Here is a 23,415-nt window from a genome sequence, read left to right as displayed (position 1 = left end):
TTCTGTTCCGAAAAGAAAATGTCTTATGCAAGCCAGACATTTAATACAGAGTTGAATTATAGCATGTTTTTTGGTAAAGATAAAGCAGAATAAAATCAAGGTGGGTTCTTTCTTTCTTCACCCTCCCTCTCTTTCAAGTGAAAGATGTCAACAAAATGCTAGGATAGAGCGAAAGGACTGTTCTTTGGAGATCTTAATGTTAAAAATTTGAAAATATTTTAGTTTAAAAGTTCAACTATCACCATAAATAGGTGTAGGATTACCTCCCCACACAATCACCTTGGGCTAGGTTAGACCTTCAATAAGGTCACCACTCTTCTCAAGGCAGTCAGTTGTACATGACTCAGTCCTTTTGGGTAGGGGGAGCCACTTCCTATGCCTGTCCCTTGAGCTCTAGGGAAGGTAAGAGTTTAGCTTCTACTAGCCTGAGTTATTGTGCTATTTTCTGTGGTTCCCTGCATCTACACATTTATAAGTAATCTCTTTGGGAAATAACCCGCCTTCCATTATCCCATTTTGTCAGGTGTGCTATTTATTGTTGGAACCCTGATTGATGTTATGGCCATGCAGGATCCTGCACAGAACTACATCCTGGAGACTAAGGTGCCAGACTGAGAGCCTATCATATCCTTCTCAAACTTTTCACATCTTCCTATCAGCATTTCTTCCCTTCTAGCCTGCAACTAAAGAGCTTTGCGAAGTAAGCAGGGCTATTTAGCCTTTCAACTCCCTTTTCCTCACCCTTTGCCACCATCCATCCTCTCCTTTCTTCCCGCCACCACACACATCCAAACCTCTGTTTTGGGCCTATATAAAATCACAGTGTAAATCACACTCTGCATGACTTGGCTAAATTACTTTATCATGCTTGAGTATTTTAAGAGGAAATCAATAAGGAAAATGACTCTAACATAGAACTTAGATAGGAGTAATGTACTGGGATCACAGACTTCACTCCCCAATCAAACTATATAAGCCTTGTAGACCATGGGCCAGGGCAGCTTCCAAAGAAATAAGGGATTCCTACAGCAGCTTAGTCTCTGAGCCAAACAAGGGAGTGGAAATATTTTTGTCTTTAATTGCAATTACCATTAGAGATTTGCTCTGGGAGACCATTTGTGACCAGATGTGCCCTAAAGTCACTTAGCTAGGCTTTCATCAAGCAACTGCAGCTTCTCTTTGGATTTTTGTTCCTTTCCCCCACTTCAGAGTTTCTTTTGGTGTTCTTTTCCTACACAAACAAATGGAACAATTTATACCAGGACTCGATGAAGAAAGGAAGTTTGCTCTGACAAAGTAGTCTTCTGAGAAACCAGAGCATGGAGACTAAAAAGGAAAGATGCTCAGAAACGAAAAAACTTTTAGTTTCATCCTCCTGTGATTAAACCCCAAGAGTCAAAAAAAAAAAAAAAGTGGGAGGAAGAAGAAGAAAAAAGTTTTAAACTAATGGGCTGTCAATTGTCAGGTTTTCCACCCACATGGCTGTCCAGGATTCCTGTGGGAAAATCAGTGATACCATCTAGAAAGAGGAAACCATACACCTCTTTTTAATTTCAATTTATTATTGTCAACAATTCCTCAATACAATAATGTTTTCTACATGAAGATTCTCAGCAAATAGATGCCTAAGAAAAGTTACTTTAAGGTAATGATTTCAGAGGGGTGAGAAATCATAACTCTAGCATGGACAAAACCACAAAGGCATTTGGAAGTAGTAATTCTCATTGACAATCAAGTAAAACCAAGTGCATTGCAACAGATGGTATACAAATCAAATCCCCATATGAAATGGTATGGGGGAAGATTTAGACTAATCCACCGGAAGTTTATTGAACTGTTAGAATCCCAGTTTAGTGATAATTTCCAGTTCTGTGTGATAAAGTTATTTTTACATGTCCCATCTGACAACCCAAACCATCCTAGTACTATTCAATACTGCTCGGAAACTGTGGATACAATGGATTCCACTGAATGAGAAATACTGTAGGACAAAAGATTCATAATTCCTTGTCTGTGTAATAGTCAACGTATTTAACAGGATAATGTATTATGTATATAGCACCAGTAGTTGAGTTCCTGTGAAATGTTAACTATTCTAACTCAAATTTGACATATGTTTCAAAATGTTTGGGGTATCATCCGTTGATTTTTAAAAAGATGGTACTTCCTGGTAAGCAGCAGCTCAGAGTAGAAAGAGCACTGGACCTGGAGTCAGATGCAATGCAGGTTTTCTCTAAACACTCTAGTATCCTTTCCAGATCTAATGTTCTATTATCTTTTCCTACTGAATTTTGAGAGCTTGATTGTTTGAGGAAATCTTGAAATGGTTTTAAAGTTACCGTCTTCAGGTATTTTGCTCTTTCTTTTGAAAGATTAGTTTTGGAAATGGAATTTGGTAAGGAAGGGTTGGGAGGAGACAGTTTCATTTTCTTTTTGTATTTTCCACAGATATGCTGTTGAGTATCTTTTATCTTGTTAATAGAGGTCAGCTCCCCTCTACTCTGTTGAGGAGAGTTGGGAAACGGGAAGGAGAATCCAAAGAGCAGCGGCAGAGGTTTCTGCCACAAGCTAAAGAGAAAAACACTATCTGAGAGACTAGATCCGTGGGGCGTGTTTACATAATTGGCTCGAGTTCCCGAGATTAAATAGCTTAGAATTTCTTAAGAGCGTTCACTTAAGCAAATGCTGTTTTTGTTCTCAGATTTCCTTCTCCCCAACCCCACTTGTGTTGACATCTCCATATCGGTGTCTGACCAATAGGAATCACAAGCTTTAAGTTGAGAACATCTTGCTCTCCAATCTTGTTTCTCTCTTGGATTCTCAGTCTCCATCAACAATGTCACCATCGCACTGGTTCTAGCCAAGTTCAAAACCTCGGAGGCATTCCTGACTCCTCCTTTTCCCTCAGTGCCCATTCCCCAGTCTTGCCCTCTCCAACACCCCCCCCCCCCACTCTAGCTGCCAAAGTGCTCTTTCCAAAGTGCAAATATGATCACAGAGCTTCCCTGCTTAAAATACATGAAGGACTCCTTTTCACCTACTGGATTAAACGCGAAGTCCTCTTTCAGTACCTGTATACCCCTCTAGCCCAATCTTCCCTGCCACTCCCGGCCATTCCTCTGAGCCCCTTACACTCCAGCCACACGAACTGCTCCCAGTTACCCAAACACACGGTGGTCTTTCGTGATTATAATTTCGCATGTGAAATTTCCTCTGCTACTTTCTCAGCCTAAGTTAGGTACTTTTCCTCATGTTCCCATAGCATTTCCACATACTAGTCGTCGAACTCGTCACACTCGTTCAGAGTTACTTCTTGGCTTGTTTGTCTTCACTACCAGATTGCCAGTTCCCCGTTTTGGGAGGAGATTCAGACTCTGGATGCTTTTCTAGATGGCACCGAAGCGTTCTTTGGACCCCGAGACACCATGCAATTGGCTAATGCTCACTTTTTCTCCTTGTGCCAGCCCTCCCCCTGGTGGAGGTGTTAAGAAGCTGTGGACCGGTCTCGTGGCCGGGAGAAGACAAAGCAGCCTGGCTGACCCACAACCTGGATAAACACCTGCCTCGCATCGTTTTCTGGGCACATGAAGCACCGGAAATGGGCCTTGGGTTTGGGGGAAGCCCGGTGGGAGCTTTCTGTCTTACTGTGTATCAGTTGGCAGACCGTGATTTCAATCCCTAGAGCTGTAGCTGGGGCTCACCATGCCCCTCCAGGATGGTCTCAAAGGACATTTTATCACTGCCAAGCATAGGGCCCAAGAATAATTAGCGGGTGGAGATCTTCCTCGTTTTCTCCTTTGCCTGCAGCTGAGACAAACCTGTGTGCAGGAATGTCTGCCTTTGGATGATCACACCACAGAGCAAGGAATCAAATGCCAATCCCATTCACATGGTAAGTATTCCCCCCAGTTGCTATGGACCTCCCCTCCCCCCAAAAGTCATAGGAAAGGTGTTCATTTGTATTCCAGAACGATATCCAGTTAGCACTGCTTTCTGTCCCAGTTGAAGATAACCTAGTCTTCAAATCAGTATTATTTAGTTGCCCATTTGAGACAGCCAGTTCCTCAAGCACTCTTGGATATAGAGTTCTCTAGGTATGATAGCCCTAGTATGCTGAGTTGGTCTGATTGGTGATTCCCAGGGAAGGAACTTGCCAGGTAGGTTAAGAAAAAATTAAAAAAAAAAAACCCAGAAACAAACAAACAAAAAGCTTATCAGCCTGGTTGGGAGGAATCTCACCTCTAAAAACAACAAAATTTTACAAAACACGATGAATTTAAAATCGTTATAGAAATTCTCCTTCATGGCCCTTGTGAATTTTATCAGATACTACGTTTACACTATGGTGAGACCTCTAGCAGCACGAATGGGTTTTAGTTTTAAGTAGGGGGAAAGGAAATTAAAATCATCTATTTGTTATCAGGAGAGACTACCTTTAAAAAATCAATCCCACAATGTCATTTTATACATATGTCAAAGGCAAGGAAAGATGATCTGCTGTCTTAGGTGTCCGTCTGGCTGTGTCCTGAGCGAAGAAAAAGAATTCAGGTCCTACCAGGGGTTACATGAAATAAAATAGAAACAGAACTAGTGGGAGTGCCCCGCAAAGTTCTTAGGTTTCTATGTTCAGAGTAAAGATCACCCTACCCACAAAACGATCATTGATGACATCATTTATGATGCCCTTGCCCTTCAGCTGGCACTGGACAGGCACCGCTTGGTTCTTCACCACATCTGTGAAGTGCATTGCCACCAGCGGGGAGGTGTAGTTAACCTGCAGGCAGAAGAACAATGACTCCTAAATGGGAGGGGCAGAGGCCGTGGGGGGTGGGTAACAGGATGCAAGGGAGCAAATACTCAGAGCAGAATGGGGTAACTCTCACCAGCGAACTGAGCAAATCCCAGTCACGAATGGCTAAAGCAACTGACACGCACTCTCTCTCTGCCCTGGTTCCGTGGGGGAAATGACACCTTTCTCCCCTAAGTCCCTGTCGGATGTCTGACTGTCCTCTGGGGAAAACCAGGTCTCTCTGTGTGATAGGATTTTCTGGGTTATCAGACTACGAATGTAGCCAGAACTAGTGTCTTTGAAATGTCTATGCTCAAGGTGAAGCCCGGCCCTGTGACCCACCACCCCTGCCCCAAGGCTTCACCTGGAACAAACAGGCGGGTTTGATCATTTGGGTGTTGTGGAATGCAGTGACAGGGATCTGTCTGCTCCTGGCTCTGCCACTAATTAGCTCTGTGTGTTGGGCAAGTCACTTTCTCTCTCTGAACTTGAATTTCTCCATCTGTAAGCTGAAGCAGTTAGACCAGACCATATGTGAAATACCTTCAGATATGGAAAGGAGCGGTTGTAGTAGGAATTGGGAGAGGGAGCTCCTGGTCTTGGCCAGCCACTATTCACCCCACTGTTACTACATGCTGCTCCCTAATTCTCAGAGATTCTGGGCAGCCCTGCCTCTGTCTCTGAGCCCTTTTTGACAGCAAAGACTGAAAAGGATACAGGCTTACGTGAGTCAGTTTGCCATAGTAAGGGTAGTAGCGAAGGTCAAAAGAAGCCGACTCTGGGTAGTAATTGATGGATCGGATGTCATTTTCATCACCTCTCTGGAAGTAAAAGCAGGTATATGTGGGATGCTGGGTCCCCCAGGGAATTGAAGCCTGAGCTCGAGGGGCTTGTGCCCCTGGTAAATCATGATGTGACCCAGAAACAACTGTCCCAGGAAGACCCATGAAAGCAGAATGGGGCATAGCTTACCCCACACCTATCGCCAGAACATTTCCAGGGAGAGACTGTGCCTCGGTTTTCAGTTCAAAGAATACAGAATGGAAAGCCTGGACTGAGGAGACCAAACGTGCTCAATATAGTTCCATACTGGCTCCTAGGAGACCCAGATAGAAGGGTTCTAGGGGGTGGCCAGTAGTCGGTGCTGCTCTACCAAGAGGGTCTACCATGCCAGCCCCTCTCGGGGGAAAAAAATAATAATAATCGTGGGCCTGGCAGCCAGTCTTGGACGCTGAGGCAGGCAGAAGTTAGAACATGCCGAGTAGATCCCACGCCACGACGCCTTGCACACCGGGGGCTCAGTTCCGTGGGGCGGGAGACCCGGCGTGCTGGGATCTGCTGCCCAGGGACACGGCCTGCAGTGTGGCCCACCAAAACTCGTGTGTCTGACCATCTTCTCTGTAGTGCTTACTTACGGGAGGTGACCTCGGGAGGACAAGCAAGAGGGAACCAGTGCTGGAAAGATGAAAGAAGTCAGTCTACCTTCATCATGTCACATCAGGTAGGGGACTGACCATTCTGCCTAGGCATTAGGCTTGCCCTGTTTAGCAGAGATCTGGGGACTAATGAGGGACAAACAGAGCTCACTACCAGCAAATCACTCACTGGGGTCATGTGATTCCTTCTGTCAACATAGTATGATCGTTCAGAGTATACTCTAAGCTCCCCTTAATTTATCCTCGTGATTACCTTGTCCTGCTTGATTTCCACAAGTGGGTGTGGATTTTGACCAACTGATTATTATAGAATGTATAATGACTCTTACTGTTTCTTGTTTTCTTTTTAAAAGACAGTTCTCAGCAAGGTTCTGTGCAAGCAGAAAGACGAATGGCTCTAGGGAGCTGTAAATAGGACTCGAGCCAACTAACATGCTAGTTTAAGACCGAGTCGGTCTTTATGATTTACTTACATATTCTTCTAGAAAGCCATGCAGTTCACGTCTGTGAGTAGTCTGGGGAATCAGTGCCACTAGTTTGTCGTCACACCGCATGTGCGTGTGTGTATTTACACAGACTCGTGTCCATGTGAACAGAATGAATGTCCTTCCTACCTTGCTGGCGGGGCAAACCGTGGCCTGACCTTTCATCACTCATCATCGTCAGTGTCCCCACTGCCCCTTTCATAGCAGCTGGAATACGTGAAGCCCCGACTTCAGAGATAGAGCCATAGTTATCTTGACGCCCCCAGCACCTAGCAAAGTACCCGGTAGAGCAAAAGTGACCAATAAATGCGTGCTGGGTAAATGCTACCTCTTGCGGCTTTCTGATCCACCACCATCGAGGCTGGAGTTTCAAGCTGTTTCTAGAACGGAGGATGGGGATTACCCGGCTTCATGAACAGGAGCGAGACGGCTGGCCAGGGCTGGGGGCGCAGTGGATGCTGGGAAACTGGAGGGAGCTACTGCTTCCAGTTGGAGAAGCAAACCCAAGACCTAGGGCTTCTTCCTACAAAGGAGCTAATTGGTGCCGATGAGATAGGAGTTAATGGTCCCTCGAAGGACAGTTAATTAGCATATTAATGGACTTCTGTTTATACTTCCCTTGTAGTCATTTGTTATCCCAACACTCAGTGCCCCTGGTCATTGCTGCAAAAAGTGAAATTCTGTTTGAAAAGCAGGGACTAATGACTCTAATAAAAGCTGTTTGTTTAGTTCAAAGAAACAAGTAGTTAGAGCTAAAAGCAAAAGTGTAAACAGAATCCCAGTTAATGACAGGCGCACTGTCAGTCCTTGCTGTGGCTTTTAGCAGGGTCGTTCTTCAGCTTTCGCAGGTATAAACCGGCGTGGACACACACATCCGCACAACACACACAAACACACATGAATTGAATGCATTCTGGCAAGAGGGAGGCCAGAAGCTACCAAAGGGAGGCATAGTTAGGAAAAGCCTAGCCCTTTCCCTAACCTACAGCCAGTCATCCACGATGAAAACCTTAGGAGGGAAGAACCATCTTTTTGCATAAAACAGGTGGGCTAGCAGTACTTATTCAAAAAGGCACTTTACCTGAACTTTGCAGGACACCTTCACAGGATCCCCAAGCTCAGGACGAAAGCCTACAATCTATCAAAAGAAAACCAGAATGTTGTTGTTGTTGTTTTTAAACATCAAAAACCAAAATGGATTGAACAGTAAAAATGGGGCTTTTCTAAACCCCCCTTAAACCACCCCTTCCTTAGGCATAAACAACCCATTAGCCCTCTCAGGAATGTTACAAAAGCCAACAACTAGGGGGGCCTGGGTGGTTCAGTGGGTTAAGCCTCTCCCTCTGGCTCAGGTCATGATCTCAGGGTCCTGGGATGGAGCCCCTCATCGGGCTCCCTGCTCAGTGGGGAGACTGCTTCTGCCTCTCCCACTGCTGCTCCCCCCGCTTGTACTCTCTCTGTCAAATAAAAAATAATTTTTTTAAAAGGCAAAAATATCTCCAGAGTTGTGCAGCTCAGCTTACCCCTTGTATTTGTGCCTGATGCTCATACAAAGGTAACTGCAGCAGGAGAACCCTGAAGATAGAAAGAACTTTCCGGTTTTAAGAGCCATGTGCCTGGTAAGGCTCTACCACACCTAAGGCATGGCAGGAGAGGAGGAAAGTGTATCTCTTATGATAGAAGAATTGTCCCTCCCCCATCGTGTCAGTCCCCTGTTCCAAACAGCTCAGGACCTCATTACTGACAGAGGGCATCAAAGGGCAGGTTAGGGGCATGAGACAAGAGTGGAAATAGGAAGTAATCAGGGAGAAAAGGGGATTATTGTTTGATAGGTTTGTCCAGTTGTTTGTATTACTGACGCTGTCAGTAAAAGTGGCCAGACTTGCAGTGTGCCGAGACAGAGCCCACGAGAAACAGAGGGGCCGGAGCCCCTACCCAGCTCCTCTACTTATTATCACAGGAGTGTCAAGGGCCAATATACCCGGTTCATCTTTAGAAGGATGCAAGGCTGTCCAGTAGAGTAGCCAAAAGTAGGGTCTTCCAAGCCAGAGCAGTTCTTCAGGAAGGAGCGCTTAAACTGGCAGGCCTTCTTGTCTTCCTCCTCATCGCCATCCTGGATGAAGTACTGCCCCGGGGGACAATCTACATTCATCTCCTCTTGGAGACTGTCATTGTAACCTAAAGCACGTGTGGGGGCAGCAAAGGGGGGGCATGTTAGACAGGTGCTACAGGGGAGGGCCACATTTTCAGGAGCCTCCTCCCTAGTTTCCTTTCTGCAACTTGCTGGTGCTCCTCTGAAAGCCCACTCAGCCTGGCCTAGGCTCTGTGACCCAAGGACCCTTGGGCGTCGGTGCCCAAGATCCCCCGGCAGCATCTCTCCCGGAAGCCTTTCAGGCTCGTTCCCTTGGCCCACTTTGATGGCGTCTCCTTCCCTACGAACTTTGGAATATCTATATTTGGGTCATGTGTTGGTCACTGTATAGCTTCCATTTTCCATTATTTCTTTTCAGATATAAGAAAATGAAAAGTGTGTGTTGTGGGACAGGAGGGAGGGAGAGGAGGAAGAGAGGGAGGAAAGGGAGATAAACCAGCTTCTCATCCCTTGCGGACAGAAGTTAGCACCACAGAATAGAACTTAGGTTGAAAGACAGAAACCAGTGACAAGCTGTAGGGTCTCCCCCGAGAAAGTGAGAGGGTGAGATCTTGTCTACCGAGACTCGAGGCACTCAGGGTTTGTGTCCCTTTACATCGGAAGGAATGGAGCACGAGTCCAAGGCATACTTATCAAGGAGAAAGGGGCTGTCTGTGAGCTCACTCTTTGGACTACCAGATGCCACGGACTGGGCTTTGAAAACGACTGCATTATTTCCAGTTTGGCTTTAAATGACGGAGTCCAGTTTGTCTTGTTAGGTCTAGTCCCCATGCACTCATGTTCCCAGTAGCTCAGTTTTTCAGAGGAGACTGTGCACCTATGATCTGCTGGTGGTAAAACTCCAAATGTACTGCTGGGTTGTAATCTGGACAGGTTGTCACTCGGATTTAGTATTGTTAAGAAGGAACTGGAAATTTTAAATCTATTCCAATTACCGTTAAGCCTTTATTTTTCCTTTGACAAAGCTACATTCGATTCAAGGTTTCTTTTTAATCTTTTTTTTTTTTTAGAACAAGAACTATGTTCAAATGTTAAGTTTCTAAATAGAAGCTCTAATCACGTGCTCATTGTTTCTCTTGAGGTAGTTCCATTAAAAATAATGTGACATGGGCATGACCCTTATTGCAAAATCGCAGTCCTCGTGGGAATGAAATTGATACTCTGAGATGTCTATTTCAGAGATGTGTTCCTTTTAAATAGGGCATGTTATCTACACTTAGGAACTAAAAACCCGATGCCTTCCCTAATGTTCTCCATCTCTGTCATCAGGTCAGAATTGGTATTTCTCTATCTACTAGCTTTTCAGGGGATTTCCTCAGCAGAGAGTCTGACAACATACTTGCAACAGCTCACAAACAGTTTGAAAGAAGAGAAGATACTGTGCTGGCCATTGATGCCCAAAATGTTTTGGGTTTTGTTTGTTTTGAGTTCAAAAAACTACGTGGACCCAGAAAGGACCCAGCCTCCATCATTTTACAGATGAGGATTCTGAAACTCAGACTTCCCCAAAATGATACTGAGCATGACTGATACAGAGCTGAGATTCTAACTCCAGGTCATATGGCAGCAGCAAAGAATTACGAGAAGTAGTATTTCTCAAGCTTTAAAGTTTATACAGATCACCTGCGGATCTTGTTCAAGTGCCGATCCTGATTCCACAGGTCTGGGGTGGGACCAGAGAGCCCGCCCTTCTAACAAACTCCCAGGGGATGCTGATGCTGTGGGTCCTGGATCACACTTCCCGTGGCCAATGTGTCACAACCATGGATGTGGGTTTAAACACTGATTCGGCTGCTGGGAGACTTCTGTCACATTACTTCCCCTTTCTGAGCCTCAGTTGCCCCATTTGGAGAATGGAGATGGTAGATTCTTTATGTAGCCCCAACACGGGGCTTGAACTCACAATCCTAAGATCAAGACCGGACCAGAGATCAGAGGTTGGACACTTGGCCGATGACTAAGCCATGCAGGTGCCCCGCCGGTCGCTTCTATGGAGGGTTAAAGTTAAATGAGAAGATTTATGCATTTACGTAACACTTTCAGTCACATAAAATATTGTTCTCTTTCGGTGCATATTCTACTGCTCTCCACCCCTCCATTTCAGCCAGGCAGGGACAACCAAAGCAATCAAACTGGCTTTTTTCCGCAAATAATTTATGCAACCCACTGGGGCTTTAGAACCTTCATGCTCTGTGTCGGACCTTAACCAAAGAGCTACCTCCGTTTTGAGTCCGTGGAAGGGCTTCTCAAAAAGCCACTTGTCGGTCCCTGGAAGTGTATCCGATGACACTATAGAGATGGGCGTCTTGCAAACATTTGCTATCAAAATGTTGGCATGACTGTCACCCAGAGATTCTTCCTCTAACTCCCTGCTGGGATGTTAATTAAATCAAGACCCTTGCCCTCTTCCTTCAAGATGGCCCATCTCCAAGAAAGGAATTCTCTTACCTTGAGAAAGTATAGGAGGCAGGACTCTTCTTTTCTCACCACTACCCACCCCCTGGAATGATCTTTTATAAATGGTCATTATTGAGCCATCTGGATGTGCTCAGGACATAACTAGGTGCCCTAGAATGTTTAAGAAAAGAAAACAAGTTCTCTGCCCCAATGAACTTAACATCTTGCTGGAGACTTGTCTTCTATGCTTTCAAGACAACATACAATCACAAACCAGAACAGTCTTGATTGTACATACGGCTGCTGAGGGGGATGTGAGGTAAGGAGAGACCGGGATGGGCTGGGGTTAGTAAGAGTGGGACTTCCAGTGAATTGTGAATTTTGAATCCCCCACCCCCACCCCACCGCTTCTCCACAGAGATTTCGCCCATTCAGAGGAACTTACTTACCCTGGAGAAAGCCATTTAGGCTAATGACATAATGCTGCCAAGTGTCAGGTTCAGAAACGTTGAAGTTGAAGTTAAGGCTATGGGCGAAGGGTCTAATCATAACTCCTGGCAACAAAAACAGGTCTTGGATATATTAACCCGTTCTTGGGGATAAGTTTTTTGTATTGATTCCCATGAAAACCATTACCCCCCTCCCAGGCAATCAAAATAAAAAGGACCATAATTTGCCAAGTACCATTTTACTTTTACTCTTAATAATTGAATCCCCAAGTCATTACCGGGAAGAGCCAAAGTTAATTGAGGCTGAACATGCTGTACAAGCAGATTTCTGTCCAGCGAGTTCGGACAGAAAGGGCATCTGGGCACTCACCAGGCGGCTTCACCCTCTCGGTGAAGGTCGGCATGTAAGGACTGATGGTCAGAAATAGCGTGTACATGCAGAGAGTGACCACAGCAGCCAGGGAGGCATAGAAGAAGAAGTAAATGACTAAAATCAGGCCTGCAGAAGGATCAGAGATGAGAGTGGTCAGTGCTTGCCAACAAGCCCTCCTGCCTCCTTGCTTGAACACATGAGCCAGAACCAACCCCAGCAGGTGCGGCGTTTCTTATTTATCTGTTTATTTTTTCCACCTTCCCCAGATTGAGTATGTCCTTGCTTATTCAGATCTCACCAATCTGGAATTCGTGAGAATTGTGTCGGAGGTCTGATCGCCGTGTACCTTTACAGCATCTCCGACAGAAGGGCTTGTTGAGCCGATGAGGGCCATGAGCAAGATTACGGGGGAGTGGAGTTGAAAGTACAGCAGAGGGCATATTGCTTGGGAGTCCTCATTAAAGCAGGTGCCCTGAAGAGTCCTAGCAGCTTGGCTCCAGTGATTATATGTATTTGCAAGTGATGAAAACAGCGTTTCTTTTCACATAGCCTATAATTCAAACTTTTGATTAATTTCTGCCGGACTTGCTTCTACTCTCATCAAGGCAAAGTGAGGCCTCACCCTACTTATTTCCAATCTTATTCATCTTCAGCAAAAGTTTAAGTGGCTCTGCTTTTCCAAAAGAACACGTGACGGGGAAGGAAGGGGGAAGAGCGTGTGCTTCATTCACATCGACACTTGCTCTACCCGTGAGCTAGGGCAAGTTCCAAAATCTCTCCGTGCCCCTAATTCCTCACAGGGAGAATGGAAACAAGTTTAGCTGCTCACCTCATATACTGATCCACAGCCCTAACAATATCTAAAACTCCACTTCTCCTCGAGTCCTGCTGGCCTCTCTGGGCGTCAATTTCCTCATCTGTCCTGGGAGGTCAATGATAGGACTTCCTTCTTGGCGTGGGACGATACATTTAAATAGCAGCGCCCAGAGCCTGGCAGATACCAAGTGCTCTTTACAAACATGGTTGGTCCCCACCATCGTCATTATTCATATGTGTGTTGCTGTGGGACCAGAAACACGGCCGTGTAAGTCCCTCATCCACCGGCTATTTTGGGATTAGGTTTGCCCCAGGATGAGGCAGCACCGAGCGAGGTGAATGAGCACGAGATGGCTGCTGAGAAGTTCTTTTCAAGTCCTCCTTGGGGCCCTCTCAGGCAACAGTGTCTGGCTCTGCTCACAGCAGCGACATGATGTCAGAACGACAGATTGGAACTGACTCACGAACCAGAAACCGGAACAAACCGCATAACTCTGCTGTACCCAAAACTGAATCCAAATATTAATTTTTAAATTGAACCATGAACCAAATAAAATGAACCAGAAAGGGGGGGGTGGGTAGGAGCAGAGGAAGGGGGAAGAAAGCTCCGCAGGCATCCCACTGGAAATGGAACCTTGATGTTTTCTAAGGTAAACTGAGGCAGGACTGGAGCCGGAACACAGCAATTCGGCTGGAAGCCCTGGAGAAGGAACAGCAGCACCCGTGCACCGGTGGTACTTGGTGCCTCCTCCCGCTTTCCTCAACCCGCGCCCCCAGCCCCGGAAAGGGAGCCATGGCCGGAGCCGTCCTGGCGGACGAGAAGACTCAGTCTCATGGATGAAAGGAAAGCGATGGATATAGGTACGCTCCCTTGGAGATGCCTTCCGCCCTGCCTAGAATGTGTGGCTAGGAATTGCAGAGGGGGGAACGGCACTAGTGGTGAGTCCCCTGAGCCTCACCCCTTAGCCCTGAAGTCTGTGATGGGCTAACACAGCTGCCCACCCCCCATCCCCACCAAGGAAGACCAAGCTCCATACCTACATCAGAACCCTTTGATCCCTCCAGCTTTTTCTTCCCTGGATGTCCAGGTTTTCCCTGTGCTACTCCTCTAGGTAATGCAGGTGTCTCTTCTGATTGCCTTACCCAAGCCTGGCTAGACCTGGGTATCTTGGATAGACATGGGTAAGGACCCATGATCTAGATTCTTTATTCCTCCCACCAGAACATCCCATCAGGTCCTGAGACCGTACCCGTCAGGGCCTTGCTCATCACTAGACTTCGTGAGGAGAATGTGGTGTTCCAGCAAGAGGGTGAACCCCAGTGTTCGTCTGACCTGGGCTTGAATCCCAGTGCTGCCGCTTCATAACTGTGTGACTTTAGATAAGTTACTTACCCTCTCTAAGCCTCAGTTTCTGCATCTGTAAAATGGGGATAATAATATTACTACCTCATATGGTTCTTGTCAGTATCCAATAAAATAAAAGATAGTTCCTAAAAATAGAAGTTGCCCCGCTACCAAAGGAAAGACCCAGACTATAACCATAGGCTGGGCGAATATGTGCAGGCTGAGACAGGGTTAGTAACTGCTCAAGTGGACACCTAGTTTTCAAGCAAGAGGGCAGCAAAACATGTGCTTGGTGGCCTAGGCATTACCATCACCATGTGCCGCCTGCCCAGGCAAAGCCCAACAGCAGAAGCCTGAGTTGCTAGACCCTCTTCACACCTGCCATCAAAGGCCCAGATACAGCCTACCATGGGGTGTCCCCACTGCCGTGTCTTCCCTGGGCACCTGAACATTTCTCCCCCATCACTCTTTTTGGCCCATGGATTATTCTCCATGGGACCAACTTGCCTCAGCTCCTCGGGTAAAGTTCCAGGGACTGGCCGTTTAGGGGTTAAAGTACAGCTCCCTCTCCCAGAAGCGCACTTGCATTTCACAAGGCCTGTGTTCCCAGTCTTCTTTAGGCAAGGGAGAAACAGCTGTGCCCCCTTTGGAGCCCCAGTGAGCGTCCGCATTTGTCTGCAGCTTCCAGAACGTTGGAATGTTCCTTGAATGGTACATTTGTTCCAGTTGAGGGTTTGAGGGATCGGCAGGGGTGGGGCTGGGAACTAAGGAAGGGTGAAGGGAGGTGGGCGTTGCTTAGAGCCCCACACCTGCTATTCCTAATTCCAGGAAGGAGGCCTGGCCCTTTCACCCTGACGGACCTGAATTAGAAACCTAAACTCGGCGGGGGGGGGGCGGGGGGAGAAAATTCTCAGCCAAAAGGGCCTTTAGCAGGCATGATGGTCAACTTCAGCAACCGAGACCTCAGACACCGGGGGACTCTGATTTCACCCGTCCAGTCATCTATTTTGTTCTGCTGTGGGTTAACTGAGTGCCAAGCCAGCAGCTGCTCTTTTTCTGGGCCGTGTGGAGAGTGTGGCAAGTGTGAATTTTATCACAGGCTAAATCTCTTAAGGAGAAGGCTCAGCGTGAATAGTTCAAGAGGTGAGTAGGACCCTGAGAGAGGGGTGCTGGAGAGGTTGTGAAGCCGAAACGCTGGCTAAGGAATGCCCTTCTGCCATCCATCGAGCACGATGCGGCCTTGGCCGTAATCACCAGAAATGACCTCTTTAAACAGAATTTCTCTGTGTGCCCCCCTGAGAGCCTGAAACACCCGCAAGCCGGGAACAAGGGCGCGCCTCCTGGCTTTCCTTTTCTGACATTCCCGGGGGAACCGATGGGATTTTATCAACCCGCTGCCAAATTAGCAGGGACTGCGGTCCCACAGCCCTGCAGCAGTCTCCTGCATAGTACCTTTGAACCTTGAACAGTGTGGGACTGAGGGGCGCCGACCCCCCTGCGGTCAGAAATCTATCTAACTCTTGACTCCCCCAACGTAACTCCCAGCAGCCTACCATTGACCAGAAGTCTTACCGGTGACAGGAAGTGTCAATTCACGCGTGTTTGGTACATTCCGTGTGGGATGTACTGTCTGCTTACCATAAAGTAAGCCACGGAAGAGGCGGCCTTGTGCGAGAGGAGATACATTAAGAGCACTACGCTGTGTTTGTGGGGAAAACACGCAACACCCGCGTGCAGCAGTGCCCTTCAAACCTGTGTTGTTCAAGAGGCAACTGTGCTTTCAAGTTTACAACTGAAGCATCCAAAATGAGCCTCAGGCTGATCCTGTGGGAGAGACAAGGTAGGGATTGTTTCCCTCATTTGGCAGGTGAGGAAAACCAAAGCTCAGAGAGGGTGAAGGATGAGCCTGAGGTCACACAGATAGAAAGCGATGGGGCTGGGACTTAAACAAACAAAATCTGGGCTTTTCCCACTCATTCTTACTGACCCTTTGCATCGCAAATGAAGTTGAGCCCAGTGGCTTTCAGCTCCACCATCCAGTGTGTTTACCTACTTGGTTTCTTCCGATGGGATCTGCCCCCAGTGCAGGCATTTCCCTAGGCATCGAGCCCTTCACATGAGATCTGGGAGAAGTGTGCAGACAAGCCCATCCAATGTATGGTAAAGGGGTCCTGGACACCAAGCCAAAAGCAAAGGACACCGACTGGGGCATTGGGACAACTGGGACTTACTCCAACTCTGACCTGTTCGGGCCAGAGACATCCTTTTCTCCGGATCCCACAGGTATTCGTTCACGATCTGCCATCTCTGCCACCAGGCATTGCCTGCTGGCTGACCCTGACCCTTTTCCTCCGCCTTCGCCTCCTCTTCCTCCTCCTCCTCTTCTTCCTCCTCCTCCTCCTCCTCTTCCTCCTCCTCCTCCTCCAGATCGGGTACCACCGTCACCCGAGCTTCTTCTTCAGCTTCTTCCTCTTCATCTGCTAAGTAGTTCTGGTTCACTTCATCCTGATCGTCCTGGAAGGGTGACAAAACACAGTCCCCTTTTTGAAAAAAAAAAAAAAATTCCCCAGAGCGCATCCCACCAGCCAAAAGGAATGGAAGACGATTCGTATTTGGAGAAGCCTCCCCGGACACACACCCGTGGTTACGAGAAGCACATGTTCCCTCTCTCTGCTCTTTTGGAGGAAATATCCTTTCTTTGACCCATTTTGACCCAATATTCTTTCCACAGAGGTGTAAGTTCTAGTCTCAGCTGCAGGCCCTTGGGTTCTTCCCCTCAGGGCTCTGCTTCTGTCTCTCCTCTGTCCTGGGCCCTCGGCCTCACTTTGTTTGGCCTGTCAGGGCGGAGCCGAGCTGGGCACCAAGGACGGAGTCATTTTAGACACTTGAGTCCACCACGGCAAATTCTAAGGCCAGGTCAGCTTTATTGTCGGTCCCACACGCTGGTGGGCGCTCAACTTGACCATCCCGCATTGCACCTGAAAGTAGCCTCTGACAGACAGCAGGACGAGGCCAGCGGCTGGACCCCTCCTCAAAACTTAGACTCCCACCCGAGCAAAAACAAAACACAGGAGTCTGTTTGCTGCTTCTCTGACTGCTGCGTGAGCTGGCACCTCTTCCTGCCTTCAGCTGGTCGAACAGACTCCCTGAGGTCTGGAACCTCAACTGCTACTTCCCTCGTCTCCCCGCTCCCCACCCAACCCCATACCCTAGGCGAGAATCTGGGCACGTCGTGAGTGCTCAGCACATATCTGTTGATTGACTGATTGCAGTCATTGAGATCCGAAACTGTAATCTTCTCTGAGTGGTTCTAAGAAAATTAAACCAAAAAAAGAGAAACCCAGACTTCACCGACGGGATTTCGAATGCCTCTCGGCCACAGGCAGGAGAGTTGGATCTTTGCTCTTTGGGGGTCTGCCAAGGCTCTCTGCAGCGGCAGAAAATGAGGCCACCCTCCCTTCTCTCTGCTGTCCAAATCTGAAGGGTGGCGGGGCCTGTGCACCTGTTGGGGTTGGATATGTCAAATGATAGAGACCAGGGGCTCCGTGCTGCCCCCTCCCTGCCTGATTCCTCAAAGGCCATTTAGAGGACACTCAGCTAAAAATGCTGCCATTAGTGGGGAGCGGGGATGCGGGGGCTCAGAAAATTGGATTGCTCAGAATCAGTAAAAATGACCCAGAATGACAAGACTGTGCTCTCAGCATTCAGTCTGCCCTGTGCCATCCGGCTGCGGATCAGAAGCAATCCTGAACGGCTCTCGAGTCTGTTCCAATATAGAACTTTCTATCACACACCACATTAGAACTGACAGGGACCCTGAAGATTCCCTTGTCCATCGGAGGCCCAGAGAGGGGGCAGGATGCAGCTGCAGCCACACAGAGAGTTCGTGATCAAGTCAACAGAACCTGTGTTTCCCGTTCCCCGGGGCAGTGACGTTTCTCCCCTGGCACCCTGAGCTCAAGCACCTAGACGTCGCTAACAGATTGGGGCCACCACTGGGGCGGGGGGGTTGGTCAGAGTCCGTGTTCCCAAGGGATTGTAGGTGCTCATAATCAAGGATTTCTGACTCTGATGTGGACTCATGGTGCAAGGCTCAGGAGGAGAGCCTCCATCCGCTCAGTGTTGAATGGACTAATAAATGCTCTTAAATCTCTTTCCCTCATGTGCAGACATGTGTACGCATTTGACCTCCCCAACTACATTCTGAGCACTCAAGGGGCAGAGTGGGTATTTTTTCCAACTCCTTGGTGTCCCTCCACCCATGTGGGGCCCACGGCTCGGGAGCCAGTGGGGACTGAACGAGTGCCAGCGATAACTACTGGGCTTAAAACCTGAGCCAGACTCTGGGAAAATTGCTCTCCCAGAGCTCATCGTCTTAACCCCAGCAGCCTTGTGGACTGTGCTGTGTAGTCCTCATGGCCTGGGAAGAATCCACCGCAACGGGAATCTCAGAGAATTTAGGTGGAATGATTCACTGCGGGGGGATTTAGTGTCCCCTTTATATTTTCTGGACAGCTTCCTTTTCTTTCCCTCTTGTGCGAGGGCCTGCGGTCCACCTCTGCTCCACGGAGCAGACAGCTGGCCTGGGCCTCCGCCTGATCTTATTTGTAGATATGAGCTTTCATGATAATCCCATTAAAGATGGCTTGTCATTAAAGCTTTACCCTCCCGGGAAGAATTAACCTTCTCTGAGCTAATTTCCCCACGGCTCTCACACTGCCTGAGTTTCAGGAACCTCAAATATTCTTTTTGCTCTCCTCTGCTTCCCTGTGTTAGGAGAACCTCCCATTATGCAAGGGAGGCACTTTTGGGCAACTAACTATTTAACAGAACCCTGTCAGGACTCTGGGAGTGAGAAGGTCTGTGTTTGCCCGCTGCCTGAAGTGGCCGTGCCCTCCTGTGGCAGCATGTGTGAACGTGCTGGACTATAGTAGTGGGTGTGTGCTCGGGCCATCGTGTTGCCCTAAAAGGGGAGAGTCTGAAGGGCAGAGGGTAGCTCCATTTTGAGCACTCTAAATATACAAACATATAAACATATAAACAAACAGTATGACCCAAAGGAAAAATTTGTGCCCTGCATTGAGTAACACCCTGTAAACATTTGAATAGTTGGTTAACTTCAAAGAGAAATTGGCATACGATTACTGCATTAAATAGTTTCTTTTTAGATTTGATCAAGTAGTCCCTCTACAGGGCAAGATCCCCCGGTGCATTTGAAAATCAAGCATTTCCTATAAAGAGCAGACCCTCGGATGCGCTTGACAACTAATCGAACGGATACATAACGCTTTAGCAACAGTACGTAGAGAAGAAGCCAAGGAAGGAAGTGTTGTAGGTGCCCTACAGGCTCTGGCTGCTCCGAAAGCTGGGAGGGACTCTGGAAATGGGAAAAGAAAGATTCTACGTGGTGTGGCTGAGAAGGGAAGCCCTCTGTAGGCTGATACGGGGTTGGAGGGGTTCGTGTTTTCCTCTGTTGACTCCTTGGTTATATAAGCAGCCATTTCCAAAGAAAAGTGGATTTAAGCTTTGTTTCCTCCCGGGGCTCAGATCACAGCCCTCTCTGGTGGAGATTTCAGACTACACTCCCCACACCCCCCCCCCCCCCCCGGAAAAAAAGTACTGTGTGTGGCGTATATTAACGATTTCGAGCAAAGTAAATGCAAGGATACGTTGGTTTCAGAGACCTCTGTGGTGCATCCTGGAGATAAACAGCGACAGCAGAGATTCGTGTGTGTGCCTGTGTGTGAGTGTGTGTGCCCGAGTGTGTGCCCATGTGTGTGTGTGTGTGTGTGTGTGTGTGTGTGCTGGGCAGGGTGGGGTGGCAGGCGGGCTGGCGGCAGGTGGGGGAGAGACAGAGGACTAGGGAGTCGCCTACCGCATGTCTAATAGAGCCCGAGATTAAAAGTGAGGAAACTTGCAAGTCACTCCGGTGCTCGGAGCCCCAGCAGCCTCCTTTACATAATGAGGGGTTCTGGAGAGATGATGTCTAAGATTACTCCCGGCTTCTATCTACGGTTCTCTGATTTTAGCAAGAGAGTTTGGAATTTCTGCTTTAGAAAAAGAGCAGCTGGGTTCCTAAGACTCTCCCACCCCAGGGGACTGGGGCAGCTGGGTGGGCAGTGTGTTTCGCTTCCTCTTCCCCTTCCTCTCTCTCCTGGCTAAAATTTCCTGCTAACGGACCAAAACCTCTACTCCCAGACTCCCAAAGCTCTATTTGTTTAAATTCCAGACGCCCCCCCCCCCAATTTTAGAAGGTCCCTATTCTTTGGCATCTTCCCCTCCCCTTGTCTTTTGTGCCCCCAGGAAGAGGGACTTCCTCCTTCAGTGCAGCAGTTTTGGGCACAATGGGGTGCCAGGAGTCACTGCTCCATCTTGAAGTTATAGGCTTCCTTAAACCTCGCCGTTCCTGCCCATGCTGAGGAGAAGCAGCCGAAAGCCAAGATCTACGCAACCCCCAGCCCACCCCCCTCAAAAGGGATGGCAAAGCATTCTGCTCCCCGGGACTCACAAGTCTGGAGCGGTAACCGTACGGAGAGGCCGGAGCCCTTCTGGACCGGAGCTGCCTTCTCATGGCTGTTCCGTGGGCAAAGACGAGGCAGAGGCAGGCAAGGGGGTGAGCGTTCTGGAGTTTCCACTGGTACAGGAGACACTGGTTGCTGGGGACACTTGGCGCCTAGTAAAAGTGAACCCTCCTGGCATGAGCCCTTCCCCAAAATAATCTAACATGCCCCTCTCTCATTGGTTGGCCCATTCCCTGAATCAAAGGAAAGCCCTTATGGAAAAGCAAGCTCATCATCACAGGGAGGGGGGAGATATTCTGGGTCACGAGGAGGAGCGACTCACCGCCCCCCTCACCTAACGTCTCTACCCGCCCTCTGCCCTTCTCTAGCACCCGAGCTACTATGGGCCCAATGGAAACCTTAAGTCGTGTTCTTCTCAATCGAGAGCTGAGTAGCAGCGTGTGCAGGAGGTGGGGCGTGGGTGGGAGCTAGGGGTGAGGGGACATGGCCAAGAATAACTTTTCTTTTTTCATAAGACTGATCTCATGCAAAAGGATCTAGGGTGTCAGGAAAGATTCCCTTTGCTCTCCCCATCCCCCCCACACCAAGCCACCTACAATATTCCTTATTTGTGTCAACCCATGAGCCCCCTGACATGTGGATTATGCATTCTGATTTTAGAAGCCAGATTCCTGCTTTACCCCTCCCCTCCCCAGCAAGGGTCTTGGACATAAAGAAGCCTTTTTCTAGCCCGCATGTCACAATGGTCCCATCAGTTGCTGCCCCTCATGCACACAGCCCTTGGAATCCTGGCCACATTTCTGTAGTGGTTGAGATCTATATTTATCCCTTAGCATCAGGGCAGGGAACAGGCCAGAACTTTGCCGTGTCAGTTTCCCAGACATATATAACTCCTGAAGCCAATGTGGGAACCAACAAAAGAAAAATTAGTAGAAAGAGCCAAAACACTGAATAGCGTTTTTGGTCTGTCCAGTCCACCCACCAGAGCCTGGGTGGCTAAAAGGTTTGGGTGGAATTTGTGATTCTTCCTTCAAAATCACCCCTGCCCCCCCACTGCAACCCGTTATACCCAGGTGGCTGAGAACGTTGCAGACAATGAGATTCTGGGCAGATACATAACCAAAAAAGCCAGCACAATAGCTTAGATAGATTGACTTATTCATAATCTCAAGCCTAGGCCATTCTGATGAAGACAGCTTCCATAGTGCTTAATTTCAAATAAAGACTCCATGTACTAGAACGCTACTAATTAGGACTCTTCCTTAACAGAGTCCCTCCCCCTGCCATACGCTTATTTGATGAGAAAGAGGCCACTGACAAAAAAAGAGACACTCATTCCACTTTCTGGACTTTAATAAAAACAAAATACCTTCCAGGGGTTAACCTGATCTCAGTATATACTGGGCTCTTTCACACTTTCTCCAATCAAGCCTTTTGTGTGACTCCCAATGTTAAATATAAGAATCTTGAAGCCCTTGGCAATCCTCAAAAACCAAAGGGTAGGTTAACTGGTCTTGTCTTCCTAAAGCAGAAAAGAGCACAGTCATGTAAGCAAGATTTCAAAAATCAAGAGTTGGGGGGGCAGCATTATTCATAATAGGCAAGGTACGGAAGCTACCTAAGTGTCCATTAGTGGATGAATGGGTAAGGAAAGTGTGATACACACACACATACACAAGAGTATCATTTCACCATGAGAAAGAAGGAAATCCTGCCATTAGCGACAACATGGATGGACCTTGAGGGCATTGTGCCAAGCGAAGTAAGTCAGACAGCAAAAGGCAAATACTGGAAGCGCTCTCCTGTATGTGGACTCTAAAAAAGCCAAACTCCTAGAAAGAGAGTAGAATGGTGGTCAGCGGGTCTGGGGGGATGAGACTGGGAAGATGGTGGTCAAAGGGTGCAAACTTCCAGTTCTAAGGTGAGTAAGTTCTGGGGATCTAGTGTACAGCGTGCTGAGTATAGTTGATAAGACTGTGTTATTACTTGAAAGTTGCTAAGAAAGTCGATTTTTAGTGTCCTCCCCCTAAAAAAGAAATGGCACTTAAGTGACGCGGTGAAGGTTTTATTAGCTAACACTATGGTAATCATCATTTTGCAACATACAAGTGAGTCAAATCACCTCGTACACCCACACTTACACAATGTTATATGTCAAGACATCTCCATAAAGCTGGGGAAAAAAACCCCAAAGCAGGAAGACAAAAGGAGATTCGGAGCAATGTGACCTCAGGTAACAAAATATTCCATTCTCCAGAGTCTCCCACACCCGAGCCTTTTTTTTTTTTTTTTAAGATTTTATTTATTTCTTTGACAGAGACAGATCAGAAGTAGGCAGAGAGGCAGGCAGAGAGAGGAGGAAGCAGGCTCCTTGCTGAGCAGAGAGCCCGATGTGGGATTCGATCCCAGGACCCTGAGATCATGACCTGAGCTGAAAACAGAGGCTTTAACCCACTGAGCCACCCAGGCGCCCCCCCCAAGCCTTCTGGGTAACCTGGGGTATGCTGTACACTTAATATATTTGCCATGTATTTTGACTATAGATCAGGCTGTCTTCTGGAATGCCAGCTGTTGGGTGGGGTAAAATAACAAAATCCCATAGGACCTCAAAGACAGAAATCTGTGTGAGTTCACACTCAGAAGACTCTAGCT

The 23,415-nt window shown here is 47.8% G+C and overlaps 1 protein-coding gene across 2 annotated transcripts; it reads right to left on the bottom strand.

The window, feature by feature from the left end:
* Positions 1 to 1,522: 1,522 nt before the first annotated feature.
* On the bottom strand, positions 1,523 to 21,179 carry ATP1B4 (ATPase Na+/K+ transporting family member beta 4). 2 transcript variants are annotated; one of them, XM_032331344.1, is made up of 9 exons: positions 21,162 to 21,179; positions 20,751 to 20,915; positions 16,474 to 16,756; positions 12,079 to 12,207; positions 11,709 to 11,813; positions 8,692 to 8,888; positions 7,792 to 7,848; positions 5,515 to 5,610; positions 1,523 to 4,774 (listed from the first exon to the last, which is right to left on the bottom strand). In XM_032331344.1, the coding sequence occupies exons 2-9, from the start codon at positions 20,811 to 20,813 to the stop codon at positions 4,613 to 4,615; spliced, it is 1,092 nt and encodes a 363-aa protein (XP_032187235.1). In that variant the 5' UTR covers positions 20,814 to 20,915; positions 21,162 to 21,179; the 3' UTR covers positions 1,523 to 4,612. The 2 variants fall into 2 exon arrangements, with proteins under 2 accessions (XP_032187235.1, XP_032187236.1); XM_032331345.1 differs by lacking the exon at positions 21,162 to 21,179 and having other exon boundaries at positions 16,486 to 16,756; positions 20,751 to 21,144.
* Positions 21,180 to 23,415: the final 2,236 nt, after the last annotated feature.

Source organism: Mustela erminea, chromosome X (genome assembly GCF_009829155.1).
Source record: "Mustela erminea isolate mMusErm1 chromosome X, mMusErm1.Pri, whole genome shotgun sequence".
Lineage (NCBI taxonomy): Eukaryota > Metazoa > Chordata > Mammalia > Carnivora > Mustelidae > Mustela > Mustela erminea.
The sequence above is the reverse complement of the archived record's forward strand: the minus strand, read 5'-3'. Positions and strand labels throughout refer to the sequence as shown.